This window comes from Rhinolophus sinicus, linkage group LG03 (assembly GCF_036562045.2).
Source record: "Rhinolophus sinicus isolate RSC01 linkage group LG03, ASM3656204v1, whole genome shotgun sequence".
Lineage (NCBI taxonomy): Eukaryota > Metazoa > Chordata > Mammalia > Chiroptera > Rhinolophidae > Rhinolophus > Rhinolophus sinicus.
The window spans coordinates 21,566,424-21,583,387 of NC_133753.1; the positions used below are offsets into that span (position 1 = coordinate 21,566,424).

The 16,964-nt window shown below is 49.4% G+C and overlaps 1 protein-coding gene across 4 annotated transcripts in view; it reads right to left on the bottom strand.

The window, feature by feature from the left end:
- Positions 1-16,964, bottom strand: part of ADCK1 (aarF domain containing kinase 1) — a 108,902-nt gene that overhangs the window by 12,927 nt on the left and 79,011 nt on the right. For all 4 annotated transcript variants that reach the window (XM_019733660.2, XM_019733659.2, XM_019733657.2 and 1 more), the window contains one exon: positions 10,438-10,554. In XM_019733660.2, coding sequence (XP_019589219.1) covers positions 10,438-10,554 — 117 coding nt within the window. The remainder of the gene's footprint in view (positions 1-10,437; positions 10,555-16,964) is intronic.

Here is a 16,964-nt window from a genome sequence, read left to right on the forward strand (position 1 = left end):
GCAGATGAGGTCCTGAGCCTCACCAAGGTTTAACTTCCCCAGAGAGACATGGCTAGAAAGAAGTAGTGCCAGGATTCAAACCAGCTGTGACCACAGCCTTCTAGTAACCACTACTCTGTACTGGCCCCCAACTTCTATACTTCTCAATTGAACTCTGTGACTTTAAACACGTTGCTTATATGCTCAGCTTCAGTTACACAGAAATAATAACAGCACCGCTCTGAAGGGCTACCAGAGGGATAAATGAGAATTGTGACCCGTCACCGTTGTTTCTGCTGTTTCTGATTGCTTGTAACACCCCTGGGAGGGTGGCAGACTAGGTTTCACTGTACTTTTTTTAAAAGATGAAGAAACCAGGGTTAAAGAAGTTGTGTAAAAGTCTTGACATTTATCCTATGTCACAATGTCCTGCTCCCACACAAGCTCTCCAGCGCCTGACGCTCCCCTCGGATCAAACAAATGCCCAGTACGCAGCACCTATTGGCATTCGGAGCAGGATTTTTGCCCCGTGTCAAATTCTCAGACTCAGGCTGAGATGTCAGGTGTCCCAGAGCCACCACTTGTTTTCTCAGAGCGGGGCCCCATCCAGAGCTGGTGCTGCGAGGGCCACAAGTCCCCACCTCTGTGCCCGAGAAGTCCTCTTGTTAGGCTCTTGGGGCTTCATGGGGCCTGAAAGGCTGTGTTTGCCAAACCAGTTGCATTTATTAAGTAATAATTCATTTTTATTTGTCAAGGACGCATATGGGTCCCATCAGGACTCCTGATCAGCCCAAGATAAGCAGTGCAGCCAGACTGGGCTGACGGAATTCCAGCCAAAAGCAGAGAAATGACATTTCATTTAGTCTGGGCAGACCTGTCATGGGGAGATGTATGATTTCCCTTAAGCTTTCTGAAATACTGCTAATCGCTCTGGGCCCCCTATGACTGCATTGAAAGATGGCCTCTAGGGACCTGGGGACTCAGGACTGGGGAGCCCTTTCCCACGAGAGTGGGCTGCTGCTGCTGCCAGAGGAGGAGGAGGTGCTGCCAACTGCCGCTCGCACACACGTGAGCAAAGCCACCAGAGCGGCCCTCCCCATTTCAACACCTTATCCAGCTGCCCCTGACACGGTGTCTTTCCATTCAGGGGCTGTTCCTAATGTTCATTTTAACCAGATTTCACCCCGATAGGCAGGTTGCAAGACAGAGACATGAGGGAGAAGCAGCCTATGGATTCAACTTCACTCTGGAGCCATCTTGGTACTGCCACATAGGGCATGGGTGACCTGGGGGACAAGTCACCTCCCTTCTCAATCTACGTCTAAGTTCCCTTAGCTGTTAAGGGGGGACCCCACCTGCTCTACTTCCTTACAAAGCAACGCTGAGATTCAAGGTCAAAATATGATCATGTATGGGAAAGCGTTTTATGTACTGCCATGTTTCCCCGAAAATAAGACCTGGCCGGACCATCAGCTCTAATGCTTCTTTTGGAGCAAAAGTTAATATAAGACCCAGTATCATATCATGTCATGTCATGTCATGTCATGTCATGTCATGTCATATCATATCATATCATATTAATTTATTAAGGCCAGGTCTTATATTAATTTTTGCTCCAAAAGACGCATTAGAGCTGATTGTCCGGCTAGGTCTTATTTTCGGGGAAACAGGGTAGTACTCCAAGACACACTAACATGTTTGTTTGTTTGTTTGTTTGTTTGTTTGTTTGTAATGTGGCAGCTTGCTATTTTAAACTTAGGGGGGAAAATATACCTAGTATCACCATGAAAGTGTAATATCCAAAAAGTTAAAAACACAACCCTCCTACAAAAATACAGAACTTACATGTGTCAAAGATTATTTAATTCATCCATAAATGAGCAAATATGAATGTAGAGCTGGTTCAAAGAGAATTTTGAGGGATTGACTGTTCATGGGCGTTTAAACAGAGTAAGAGCCTAAGATTCCTGGATTAGACACAAAACTGGTTGTTGTCTTACAGGGCAATAAGGAAATCATAAACTTTGGGGTTATCTTTTCTACTGCGCAGAAATTATTTGCATCTCTACTGGATAAGATCTACAGGTTACGAATGGCTGCAGGCTGAGCCCTTAATTAATTGTCAATAGCAAAATCTAACAAAGGCACATTCCCCTAGATATTAAAAAATCCTCGGGTGGGCTGGTTGAACAATGCTGAAGAATGACTTAAAAACCACACTGTACACTCCTGGTCTTATTTCTAAATTTGGGGTGATTTTTCTTTATATCTGTCAAAGTAGCACTAAATAGTCTCTGGGGACTCAATTGCCCAGGAAAAAACAGCCAGCCCTCAGAGATGTTAAGGGTCGCAGGAGAAACCTAAGGCCGTCACTAGGCACACCACTCCCCTCCCACCCCCTTCCATAACACTTTAGCTCTATCTCCTGATTAGGAACAAACAATTGAGAATAATTCTGCAGTGAACGTGGGGGTGCAGACGTCTCTTTGAGATACTGATTTTGTTTCCTCTGGATATATATAACCAGAAGTGAGACTGCTGGATCATATGGTAGTCCTATTTTTAATTTTTTGAGGAACTCCCATCTTGTTTTTCAGAATGGCTGCACCAATGTACAATCCACCATAGTACACGAGGGTTCCATTTTCTCCACATCCGCACCAACACTTCTCTCCTGTCTTTTTGATGCTAGCCATTCTAACATGTACGTGGTGATCTCTCATTGTGGTTTTTATTTTCATTTCCTTGATTAGTGATGTTGAGTACCTTTTCATGTACCTCTCGGCCATTATTAGTATGTCTTCTTTGGAAAACTGTGCACTCAATTCCCCTAAGGCTGCCCCTTGCCCTGTTAATGGTGGCATCTGCATAAAGACAGGAAGTGCCACCTTTTTAGAACGGTAACAGCTAACACTCTGCGCCAGGCACAGTTCCAGGCACTTTACATGGACTCGAAGCCACCCTCTGCGGTGGACAGGTGAAGGAGATACGACAAGGGGGGGAAGCTTAGTCACCTGGCCAGCAGTTAGTGAAACCAGGTGGTGTGGCTCCAGGGAACAAGCTCTCAATGGCCAGGCCGTCCTCCCTCTCCACTCACAGGGAGGCTCCTGCCTGGAGGCAGGGGCTGCTCCAAAAACCTCCGCAGGCTCCCCGTGGCATCCAAGAAGGCTATTCCACTTGGAGAAAAGAGTCTCAGTGGGACAGCCAGGGCTGCTCATCTAATGAAAAACACACTGTTAACTAAAGCCATAGTATAGCAATCTTTCGAAAAAAAGTCAGTGACGATTCTTTTCATTGTTCCATGTAAAGAGAATGTGCCACTCACATAAGGGATTTCAGTAATCACGCAATGCCTTTATTCTTTAACAGTGTGTGTGGGGGCGGGGGGGGGGGCAGGAATCTATAAAAAGAGTAAAGAATTAATTTAGTAAATAGTATTTAAATCAGTTATTTTTGGATTTTTCTTAAAACTTGAGTTGCCTGAAAGTATTTTAATTATTCTATAATTGCATAGGTTAATTTATTCCCACCCCCAAGGGAAAGTCTATTTATGTTCTTGGGGAGTGTCATGGAAGCAAGTCCAAGATCTCTGACAGAGACAGGAGGCTGGTGTCGCATAAGTAGCCCAATATTAAGTAGAAGGAGGTAACAAATTCAAACCCTCTTTGCCCAGTTTCTGCCCGGACTTCTTGAGGCAGAACAATGGCCTGGAAGCCCAGACCAGACCACGACCTAAAGCATTCTCCTCTCCCCCCCACCTCTATCCCCAGTACCCAACCCTGGGATGTAGGAACCTCAATTCCTTGCTGCTGCCCAGCACGAGGCCACCTCTCTCCACGGAGGGGGTCAGTCTTGGCCTAGCGAACGCTGAGATGAAGTCCCTGAACGTGAAGGCACTGGCACCTCTTCAACCACACATGGTGTTGGGAGAGGTAATGAGGAAGGAAGGAGAGCGAGGCACAGAGCCCATTATTGGAAACTGGAAGGGTCACTCCCACTTGGGAGTTTCCACCGTAGGAGTTGGTGAAAGCCTCTCCAGGTTAGGCTTGAACCAGGACACCACCTGAGCACCAGGGCACGGAGGGTCCACGAGGCCACTAAGGGCTCATCAGGTCCCCTGGCCAGACAGACGCAAAGGACCATGGCTACCAGAGGACTGGGCCTGGCTCCTCAGGGCCATGACTATTGGAAGCCACAAGAAGGGAGGGACAGATGTTGACATCAGACATTTCCTACCTCGGGCAACAACACACTCCAAAAACAGATTTCCACATCTTCCACCTTACTTGGGTCAATGTGAAAAATGGGGAAAGGGCTTCTTCCCTACATGTGTCCCCTTCTTCTGGCAGATATGTCCTGCTAGCACCACAGAGGGGGCCGAGGGCTGGAATTCCAGTATCATAACAACATGTGTTGTGCCTGTACTGTGGGCACCCTGCCAACGGCTTCATGTTTCAATCATCAAACAGTCCTTCGGGTCACTGCTGTACCCCACTTTCCAACAGGAAGCTGGGGCGTCCACAGAGTGACTAGCTCCACCAAGGAGTCCCAGCTGGTAAGAAGCAGAACCAGTCCCCAATCCAGGAAGGCCACGTCCAGAGCAACACTGGTCCCCACTCCTGCCATCCCTGCTGTTAGGGAAATGAATCTCCAGGAACTCATCTTGTGCACCTGGCCCCTCTGACACCCCTGAGCCTCTCGAGCTTTCGGCATGGAGGGCTGGATGATGGAAGGGATTCTCCTCCCGGTGACTTCAGTAACTGGGGTCTGATGCCTCTTCAGCTTCTCTTCCCTGCTCTCCTGAGCACCTTCCATCACAGCGCCAGAAAGGCCCCATCAGGGCTGAGGGATGGTGCTAAGCAAAAAGGAAACGTCTTATTCAGTGTTTGGTGGCGTAGGGGTGGGGGGTGAGGGGAAATCTAAGGAGATGGGGAAGGGGAGTCAGTCACCACAGGCTCCGTCGATGACCATCACTCACCAACAGAGGTAGGTGGACAGGAGGAGAGCAAAGAAGATTCTCAAAGATTCTACGCAGAAAGACATGCCCCTGCGAATAATAACCTCATGAATTATAAACAACGTTATTCTTTTTTTTTTTTTTACAGAACTTCACAACGTGCAAAATCTGCACAACGACCCTGTGAAGTAAGAATACTTATCACTCCAACTGTATAGATGAGGGACTCAGATTCAGAGTTTAAGCAACTTCTCCAAGGGCACCTGGCCAGTAAATGGCAGAGCCAGACGACCCCAGGTGCCCCCTGGGAAACCCTCTGCCGCTCCCACCACAGCACCCAGCACGGGTGAAGCCTTATCAGCCCCACTTCTCCTACACCCTGTCCACACCTCTACTATTGCATGATATGTGTCGCCTGCACACAGTAGGTGTTCGATAAACGTTTGCCGAAAAATGCACTTGAAGCCCTTTCACTGCTCCTACAGTGACATGGAATGGCTTTTAAAATGACTGGAAAGAAAAACAGCTTCGGGTTGGACGTGGCAGATTAAACCCATGCACCGACTCCACGCCCTCACCAACCCCACTAAAAAGACTAAAAGAAACAAAGGCAAAGACCCCACCATAACAAAGAGAATAGAAGGGCCCTCAACTGCAGACAAGAGTTTGGCAAGATTTGGGGTGGGGGGGACAGAAAGCTACTGAGAAATGACTTAGCAGGCTAGATAACAGGGGGCCCTAAGCCAGCGATGGGAACTTTCTGTTTGCTTTATCTGAGCCCAGAGTGCCCCCCCCCCTTCCCTGCCCCTGTGAAAACAGGAGTCGGAGGCCTGGAAAAGGAGGATTAGTGGAAAGACTTGAAAAAAGAGCTAACCCCCTAGCTCCCTTCCCGACCCTGACGAGATTTACCCTCTGAGGAGACAAAAAGTTGTCAGGCTCTGGAGGCCATACCACACACCAGAAGGGCCATCCTAGGACAGAGGACTGAATAAAGACCAAACAATGACGACCGGGCCCTGGGTGACAACCCTCTCCCCCCAGCTGTCTCCCAGGCCCCTGGGGCAGACAGGCTGGCGTCTTTGCAAGAGCCCATGCCTGGACCCATCACCATTCTTCACACCCTGCAGATGCCTGCCCACCGGGCCTCCAGTCCCCATCTCTGCCAACCCCAAATTCGAGACTTTGTCACCTTTCTCTCTGCTAATTTCACGCAAATTCAATTGGGCCTTCGTCTAGGCGGGGTCTTAAATATACACTCACTGAAATCCAATTAACCTTCGATAAAGGTCTTGCAATCAATAGTCATCCTGTGGTTGGAGGAGGCTCCATCCAGCCTAAGGACGCATGCTCCCACACGACCTTTACTTTTAATGAAATCAATGACAGTCACTGTCACCAGCTCTTAAAGTGACTGGCAAATATGATCATCGGGTCAGGGCCTCCGTAACATCCGCTTCTGGGCTCAGAAACACAAACAAACGAGAGCTGCCGCAGGCTGTTGGCTCCCCACAGCCCTGCGCTCCCTGGCGGGTGAGGACAGCTGGGCAGGGCTGCCTCCTGCCCACAGGTGGACAACAGCGGAGGTGCCCTGCTCAGACCCTCTGGCCCATGGCAGGTGTTCCCTGAATGTCAGTGAGTCTGTAAACCACCTGGAGAGTTTGTAAAAAATGCAGATTCTTGCAACCCCCTCCAACCTTTCCCACCCAGATTCCAATTAGTAAATTTGGGGTGGGGCCCAGGAATCTGCTTGTTAAACAAGCTCCCTGGTGATTTTGAAATAGATGACTCAAGTCCTAGCTCCCAGCAAGCTGAGAATTATTGCTCTCTAAAACATCCAAGCAGGATGTACCCTTAGAGTCTAGTTAATCCAAAACCTTCGATAAGAAAACTGAGGCCCAGAGAGGAGGAGTGATTTGTCCAAGGTCACACAGCGAGCCACTGGCAGAGATGGAGCCGGAACTCAGGGTCTTGCCTCTTAATCTGGTATTTCCTTGCCAGAGTCTATTGGGAACTGGCTGCTGTCTATTGGGAACTGGTCTTACATCCCTCACACACGAGGACCAGCTGGGCTGGGATGCTGTGGGGTAAAAGGGTCTCTACAAAGTAGAGTGGGGATGACTCAAAAAGGGGTTCGAGGGGTCTGGAGCTATCACTACCCACCTCAAGAGTGATTCCTTCTACAGCCGCTCCCTGTCTGTCGAGCCCCACCTTTCAGCTGAGTCACCAGCTTGTAGTAGCCAAGATGCCACTTCCCCCCAGGATTTGCGGTGAGCTCTTTGCCCCTGTCACTCCTATCTGTCCCTTGTACTTCCCTCCCCAAGGAACACACATAGCCAGGTTGTTCTTAGGAGGGAGAGTCATTCCAGGGACAGGCTCCGAGTCCCACAGTCCTAGGGAGACTTCAGAACCTCAGAAGCTGGTTAGAAACATTCAGTAATGTGGAATCTTTCATACTGGGCGTGTGCACACATGCAACCACATACACACACACCACCACCACCACCAGTCTTCCAGGAGGCCTATGGCTCTGACACTGGTTGGCAAGAGACATTGATGTCTGCAGCCTAGTAGGGCCTCTTGCTAGTCTACTCCCAGGATCACCAATGGTCAGCGACAACACAGCAGAGCACATGGCCCATGGCCCCCTGTCCAGCGTGAGGTTTCTGTGGCAGTATTTAATGCCATCAGCTCAGAATATCAAGAGCTTCCTGCGTCATGCAAAACCTCACAGCCAGGGGCATGTGATTAACTGATTGATTCCTTAGGGATTCCTAAAGAATTAAAACAGCGTGGTATTATTCTAAGGATAGACCCAGAGACCGATGAGAGAAAACAGAGCTTCCACAAAAGACCCACAGCTGACTGATGACAAAGACGCCAGACCCAAAAGACTATGTACTGTATGACGCCATTTACAGGAAGTTCAGTAATAAATGAAAGTTATCTGTGACCGAAGTCAGAAGAGCCATAGCTCTGGTCTTTGGTCAGGGTGAGGGTATTGACGGGACATGAGGGAGCCGTCCAGGGAGTTAGAAATGATACATACCTTTACCTGGCTGGTGATTCCGTGGTATATCCATGTGAAAACTCACCAAGGTGTACCATTAAGATCAGGAACATTACGTAAGCTACCTTCCCTCTCTGATTCTTCATCCGGAAGATGGAGATAGTAAACCGCCCCCCTAAGGTTACCATGCAGAAAGGGCCTGGCACAGGGAGTCAGGCAGCTGGTAAACGTTCATGGTAAAAGGAGATAAAGGAGGAAAGGACAGGGCTCAAGAGGATAATAATGAAAACAACAATAAAATCAACGAGCAACCGACTTGGAGTGCTACCCACATGCCAGACACTGTGCTAAGCCCTGCTCGCCCCCCAACTCAGCTAGTTCTCCTATCCCTATCAAACGGAAAAGGCTTGTATGAAATGGATACAGGACCCTGGAGGAAAGCTAGAGAAAGAAGGGGTGCACGTAGATAGTGTGGGGGTGGGGTGGGGGTGGGGCTGGGCAAAGCTTCTCAGTCAGCACTCCAACTGTAGCCCAAGCCAAAGCCCCGGGAGGGAGATGGACAAGGCAGAGGAATAAGGACTTGGAAGTCACGCGGACCTGGGTTCAAATCCTGGCTCTGCCTCTGCTAGCCATGTGATGCTGGACAAGCTGTTTAACCTCTCTGAGCTTTAGCTCACTCGTCTGTCAATGGGATTAACGATATATCCTTGGCAAGGAGTGGAGGTTGTACGTGTCACATTCTTGGCACATATTACTTGCTTATGATAATTATTATTAATTTTTTTCCCAAATAACTCTGATATCAGCTTGCCCAACTATGCATGCCCACAGAAAACAGAAAACCAACACTCTAACCCAGCCCTGGTCACAGGAGCCAACCCAAGGCATGAGGCTGGCTTATTACCTGCCCATGAATTCCCAGGATATCAACGGAGGGTCTGCTCTGCACAGAGCACTGGCCTCATCTGCAAGACTATTAATGAGGCGTGGGGGCAGAAACAGATGAGCCCTCAGAGGGCACCACCCTGCCCCAGCTCCTGCAGGCCACCTTCAGCCCAGCTGCCCCTTCTCCCCGGCACCTCGCTCAGCCACCAGCAAGCAGCTACTCCAAAGATGTGCAAACACATCTGTTTGCATTTGTCTCTGAAATCAAAGCCGCCTCTGATTAAACGCCATTACAGCCCTGGGCTCACTGGAGCCAAAGAGATTAATGGTTTTGGGGGTGCTGTCAGAGTGAAAATCCCACTGCAGTGGCAGAAACTAAATGCCAGTAACGTGGCAGGTGGCAGGGGCGTGTGAAGCCTCCGGGGTCTTTCCTGATCAGCAGGCAGAGGGGTCCGGCTTCCCTTTAAGGCTGTTCAGGAAAATCCGAGGTCACCTCCCCTCGTTTCCCTCCTCTCCATTCCCCTCTCCCCTTCTTCCACTAGAGCCAAAGACTTCATATGCAAGGGTCCCGATGGGCAAAGGGATCCCCCTAGATGCAGGACACACCCCCATCCCAACCAGCAGGGGAAGAGATGGGCAAACCGGTGTCCTCCCATGTCTGCAGGCAACCCTGCCTAGACACTTCCCCAGGTCCACCCTAGAAGCCCACAGTAAGGGAAACAGTCAGATGCCCCACACTGTGCTATGTCCAAATGACACTGGGAAAGACACTTTCTCTCTGAGCTTTTCTCCCCTTCTGTAAAGCGGAGGTTATTAGAACAGCAGTGCTCTTATCCTTTCCTGGCCAAGCTGAACTCTTCCAGAAAGGCTCATAGTTGTACATCTACTCCAAAGTGAGGCTGTGAGCTCCTTAAGGAAGGAAATCGTATCTGGTTCTCCTCTGAACTGCCACACCTAGGACACAGCAGGGACTGTAAAGCTATGAACGCTGTGGAAAAAGGACAACTCCACCCCTGGCTGTGGGGCCCTATGCCAACAAAGAAGAAGAAAAAGGGGTACAGGCCCCACCCCAGTGGCCAAATTTCCCTGAGGCCAATGGAGGTGGGAGGTGGGAGACAGAAGCCTCTTTTGTCCTGTTTCTATACAGTGGGAACAGCTGTCTACTGCTGTCCCCTTTTTCCCTGACACCTTGATCTCTGGGGAGTGGCAGGGAGAGGGGAGGGCAGGAAAAGGCAGGGGTTGTGTTCAGGCTCCAAGAGGCAGAAGGATTAAGTCACGTGGATTTTGTACCATGCTTCTCTGGGTCGCTCAGCCCTGTGGAGCTTGGATGGTACAAACAGACGGATGGTCACCACTTGTCTGGGCAGGAGCTGCAAGGAAGGGCTCCAAGCATGTGCCTGCACTCTACGGCACGCTGCCAACCTCAGCTTTGGGAGACAGGGCAGAGGGTTGTACAAGATGACCTGGAAGGATGCTTCGTGCTCCGGGATTTTATCCTTGTTCAGACAACAGGCCCCATCTGAAGGCAGTGAACCCTCACCTGGGCACAGCTGCCCTTGCTGGGCAGGCCCGTGTCCCCTGCACAGTGGCTGTGAGCTCTCAACCTCACCTCGTTGACGTCGATCTTGTTCCTTTCCATGTAGTCTCTGTCATTGACCTGCCCGCCGTCCACAAACTCCATCAGAAGGACCCGCTTGGTGGACAGCTCCCAATAGATCTGGGGAACCTGCAATAGGAACAGGCAGATCAGAAAAGCCTGGCAAGGGAACCACCAAAGGCACAGTGAGCCAGATGACAGCAGACACTCCTCCCGGGAAAGGAGAGAAGGACTGAGGGGGACCTCACAGGGACCGGTGGGAAAGTGGGAGGCAGGCTGCTCTGCCTCTTCCAGCTGGGCCTCCAGCCCCTCGTCTAGAAAACCCTCCTGCTTGGGGACCAGAGAACGGCTTCCCCGCTCTCCTCAGTGCCTTCAGATACAATTAAAAGCCAAAACTAAAGCTGGGACTTAGGGGGCAAAATGTGCAGAACCTCTCATACCTGGGCCAGAATTTGCATTAAAAGTGATTTCCCTCTCGCACCAGGCCCGTTTCAGGCTCCTCACATGCATTTCAACCTTCTGCCTCAGTTTCTACACCTGTGCAACGGTTGTATTGTACAAATGGATGGATGGATGGATGGATGGATGGATGGATGGATGGATGGATGGATGAATGTTTACTGGATGATACACTTTTTTAGTCAGGAAGTCATGAGTTTTCTCACGCCCATTTCCTACAAGCCCCCAGCGGCAGTCAATGCTGAACCCTAACCAAACATCACTTTCCAATCCTCCTCTTTCCCACAGACAGGAAAAACTAAATGCTTTCCCTGCCTGCAGTGCAATAAGTATGTCCATGTGACACAAGTGGCTTATGAGACATAAGTGGAAGTCCACTGGGGGGTCTGGAAAGGTTTTTATTTTCTTTATAAAAAGGGATGTTTATAGGTGATGCAACTCTTCTTACCCTTCTCTTCCTACCTTGAAAGTGAATGTGATAGCTGGAGCTGCAGCAGCCACTGTACAACCATGAGGAAAAGTTTAAGAAAATCAGAGATGCTGTCTCTGATACTGTTAAACCACTAAGACAGTATCTGCCCGCAACTGCTGCCAGCCTTCTTGCTATGTGAGGAAAATAAATCCTTTTTGTTTAAGACTTTCTGTCTCAATTGGGTTGTCAGTTACTTGCTGACAAATGTATTCCTAACTGATATGCTCTCCAACCCCGTCTGACTCTAAGAACACCCAATAGCCAAAAAGAGAACAAATTTCCCCAGGAATAGGCAAGAGATGGGACTGCACCAAGGGCTGCTGGGTGGCCATGTGAGTGAGTGACACCCATCAGTCTCACCACAGCCAGAGGGAGGAATTACCAGAGGCCATAATGCCACGTCTCTCCAGCAACTTGATGGGTTTATTACCACTTACAAATAAAGAAACAAGGAAGCTAATTCAAGTGTTTTGGGAAATAAGGACTTCCCTCATTTCGATCCCCAAAACTCACACAGCACTAAGATAGTGGCCATCGAGTCAAGAAATCTGCTTCCTTTCCTAGTTCTGCTAATAACTGTTATGTCTTACTTATTCCAACCCCTTAACTCCTCTACGCCCCAGTTCTCCTCATTAGAAAAGACTGTTCCTGCCCTGTCTCAATAAGGAGCTCTGAGGATAATTAGGGTCTACATACAAGTGTAACACTCTGAGCCCCCTGGAAAAAAGGTTCCAACTGCAATCAAGGTGTCATTTTCGTTTGCTACTTCCCTGCAGTTTTTGCCATTTGAAAATCTGGGCCAATACAGAAATCTGTAACTCTCTGGTCCTTTGAACTTAAAATTCAGTCTTGCTTGGCATTTTTCAAAAACTATCTTTAAAAATATGAGAGCACATTTGCTGTTGTGGGTCATGGCTTCCAAAAGGGACATGTTTTGGGGTTAAGTTCTTCCCTCGGTTTACTTGGGACTGAAGCTTGGCAGCGGCTCTGGACACACACGAGCAGACCCCCATCTGGGCCCGCCTGGGGCACTGTGGAAACAGCCATGAAAGAGCCACTGATGGAACGAGAAACCCAAAGGCTGACATCCTCCAGGCTTGTTAATCAGTTTAGTGGGTGTGCTGGGTTTCCCCCTCCTCCACCTTGCCCCCCCCGCCCCCCCCAAATGCAACCATCCTAGCCTAACAACAGAATGTGCCCCTTGCTTCAGCTGCTTAGATCTGAAATGACAGAAATATCAAATCTGGGAGATAGAGGGGTCTGTCATGGGGGCTTAGGGAGGACTGCAATTGTCCTTTGATGGATGCAACACAGAAATGACTACAAAATGTAGAACTGCTCCCGGATCAGTTAGGAGAAACTTGGCTTGACAGGGGTCACAAGGTCAAGTGACTTGCCCTAAATCACCATGTGGACAGGAGGGTTTAGGGTGTAAGGTAAAATGCACTTCACCCCAACACCCATGTTTCTCCCCTGTTCCTTTGCTTCTTCCATCAAGGAGGGGAAAGATGAAAGAGAAAAAACAATTTTAGAGATAATAAAAACTACTGCCCCCCCCCAAAAAAAAAAAAAAACTAAACCCTAGGAGGCTCCCGGCCAGGGCATCACTGACCCCACGGGCAGGGTCACACCCCGGCCATCATGACCTCTGAGTCTAGGTTCTCCTTGTCACAGAGCACAGGCCCCACTCCTGTGGGCTCCACCTGCTCCCATACTGGGGCGAATCGTGACCCCAAGAAAGAGGGCACTGATTATGGAAAGTCCCTGCTCAAGACCCTGGCCCCGACCCTATGCTCCCGCTTTGCTGCTGTGCTTTGGTCAGTGCACCTGTCAAACAAGCCCTGGCTTTTCTTGGCCAGTGCCCAGCACCCAGGGCCCAAATCCTGCCATCACCCGAGCCCAGCAGAGCAGAGAGCAGCCCCAGCGTCAGCTGGTGAACAGAAGGCCCCACTCTGCACCTCCAAGCTGGGAGACTATGGCTAAGCTTTATAACCGCTCTGGGTGCCAGCTGCCCTACCTGGAAGACAGTGATGACAGTGACAGTGGAGGCAACACTCCCTACTTCCCATCAGCCTGTGTGGCGTCCTTGTGCTCAACACAGAGACACTCACTTAGCAGCTGCTGGACAAACAGCCACCATATGACAGCCATGCAGTTTCACACACAGTTCTGTTACACAATCAGGGCTGAGAGTGGCAGTTCGGCATAATTTCTTCCCCACAAATGATAACAATGGCAGAAGAGCACAGTGGTTTAACGTGGAGGCGCTGGAGCCAGGCCACCTCTGTTGACAGCCCACTTCTGCCCCTCACCAGGAAGCCATGTCACCTTGGGCACATGGTTCCATCTCTCCGGGGCCCAACCTCCCCACTCACTGACATGGGGCTAATAATGGAACCTCGCTTGTGGGGCTGTTCTGAGGATTATAGCATAAACACATGTGATACACGTTAAAAAGCATTTAACACAGCATAACAATGTAAAAGATGTGAACTAATATTAATTATTATACATCAGTGCTTCTTAATCTTTGAGATTCTTAGGAAGGTATGGCCCTTCTCCAAACGCATACACGTCACCTAACAGGGTCTGTCTACAATGTCTGCAGAGTCCGAGGCTCCTAACCTTGCACTGAGAAACCCTGGAGTGGACCTTCTCAAGAGATGATCCCCCTACCCTACCCCACCTCCAATTATAGAGACACACTCTCATCTCTTCCAGTCCCAAATCCTGTGGTTCTAAGGCTCCCCACCCCCTTGTCCCCGCTGTCTCCTAGGTCAGTCACAGACCTCACTGCTTGTCCTGTCCATTCCCCAAGCACACGCTACGATGCCAAATCCACAAACACCCTGGTCGTGACCGTTCAGCCTGGCTGCCCCCTCACTTCTCCCAGTCTCCCCAACACCGCATTTGCATTCCATGCTTGTCTGAGGCTTGGAGATTTGTAGCATAGGGCTGAGGTTATTAAACCCCACTGGAAGATGCCTCACACACTGAGAGGTAAATTCTTTGCTGAGGCTTAATTACGCACAGATGTTGTGATGGGGTGCCAGTGTGCAAAAGTAATCTATCTCCAGTTTTAAGAGCTGAACTGGGTTCACAGCATAAAATTCGCTTTCCACTTGTTATTTGTTTAGGCAAAATTAATTACTCAGGAGCCTTAATTCCACCATTGTCTAAGGAATGGTGTGCGGGTTTTAGAAGCAGCAGGTCAAATCGTTACATTAATTATTTACCCATTTGGCATCCTCGTTTCAAAAATTTGTGTTATTATTATTATTACATGTCTTGGTCTGGCAGATGCTAGTTGGCCCCAGCCAAGGGACGATTTTGCTGTTTCCATGGGAACAGTGGAGATGGTTCTGTTTCTCTGGCTCATAGTTCCAGCTCTGAAGAGCACCCCTGCCGGTAAGAGGTAACAGAATGTTCTTAGCCTAGCACCAGAGTTGAAGTCAGAAAATCTGCGTTGCGGCCTCTCTCCCCTGACTGACATCTGTAAAATGGAATGATGGTTGTTGGAAGGACTCAATGTCATCGTAACGGCCCAGTGCGCAGCACAGAAGAAACATTCAGTGAATACTGCCTATCCCTTTGGATAATCAACACATCTTGGAAGCCCCCTCCGAACTCCATTTCCTGGGTTGAATTAAGCACGTCCTCTTGGGGATACACAGATAAGTCTCTGACACAGGATGACCAACCTGTGCTATAAAAACACATTTGTGTGTTTGTCCCCCACTGAACGGGAAGTTTTCCCAGGCAGGAGTCAACCATCTCTTACTCATGCAGACACCCCCCAGCTCTTAGCAAAGCAAGAGACTCAGCAAATGCTCAATAAATGTGGAACAAAGGAAGGAAAGAAATGGGAGATGAAGTGAAAGCCTGGCTTAAAGCATTATGCTCATTAGTATTACTACTTGTCTGAGCGAGCCACGTTTCCATTGAGCTGGGGGTGTGACCTTCAAGGCAGAGGCAATGTCACCAGGTCTCGTCTGCATGTCTGGATTTATAGGCTCAAAAGGGTCTGCACGTCAACATTTATGAGGGCAGCTAAGAAGAAGCCAGGCAAGCATAGGGGGCATCTGACAGACCTGATTCCCAACTCACTCCAAGAGCTGAACTTTGCCAGTGGCTACACCTGCCACCAAAATCAACGTGTCAAGACACCACACTGTGGCTTGATCACCACAGCTGTGGCTTTTCCTCCTATGAGCCAAGCTTTAGGATTCCCAGGTGGCGAGCGGAGACACACCCTCAGTCTCCCCATCTCCGTTAATCAATCTGGATTGCAGAAAGATTACCACTACCTCCATTTCTCATGTTGCCCTCAGAAGTCACAGGAACACAAGTTCAGAGCAAGAGACCTTCCCATTCAATGTCCTGAGATATCCTCCGCAAGAGGGCTGCTTCTTGACAGTCTGCTTTGGAACAAGCACCTGGAGCCCCTAAGGCCTCGGTGACCCCCACTCCCGCATTCTCCAGGCCTCCTGAGTGAAGAGACAAGGGCTGATCTCTTCTGAGAGTTGAAAGCCAACCTCTCTGTATAGACTACCACAGGGGTCCAACCCCTACCATGAAGAGGTGCCTCTGGGTAAATGCATCCAAACCCCGCTCAGCATAAAATATGTTATAGCAGCAGCGCTGATGTACATCTCATTCCAACCCTCACGTGCCCCGTGGGGAACATCAAGCCGGTCCTCAGAGACCAGCTCCAGGGCCAACTCCTCAGCAGAGCTTTCCTGCCCCGATGGACCAGGAGAGTCCCTTCTGAATTGTACGGCACTTACCAGCAGAGCCTCTCACAAAGCTTTGACTTTCTCGTTGCTTGATATTATTGCCCACAGTGTCTTCTATTCTACAAGCAGTTCGACTCTAATACGTGAAAACACAAATGTGTGCCAATGCTAGTGACCTATCAGGAAGCAGTTGGATCACAGGGCAAATTTTGCATTTGCTTATGTGCATTACCATCCGTGAGAAACACCACGTGGACACAGCAAATTGCATCCACTGAGCCACGTCACATAGGAATACACAAAACGCACACGCCTCACCACGTGTGTTAGGAGTCACGCCCACCCACATCTGGTGTCACAACTTTCCATCCTATTGCAGACGGCTCCCCTCCCCCCATCTCACAATAACTCACAAGTGGCGACTCTTCTGATGCCCATTTCACAAGCAGATGTCGAGGGCAAGTGTCACGTGTGCCGTGGTCTTACGTATTTCGTAGCTATTTAACATGTGTACCACTGCTACCATTTTTATTAGGTTCTTCTTTTACTTTCTGTGTCACTGGGGAAGTTTTTGAGTGTTTTAAGCATAAACCATTTTCCCAATAAGCCCTGTGCGATTTTGCAGACTGTGGGTATTTCTAAGGACATATAGGTTGTATTATAGCAGAACTGACTGTACAGTAAACAAGCTAATATAATATACATAAAGTGTTAGGGAAGGTGCCAGGGTCCAGTAGCATGAGCTACCACCATCATCGTCACCAATGTCATCGTCCCACGCCTCATGGAAGCCGACAGCACAGCTTATATGCCCTTGGGTAGCACTCAGTGTCTTAAAACTGTAGATCATTCAGTACATGTCAGTTTGACTG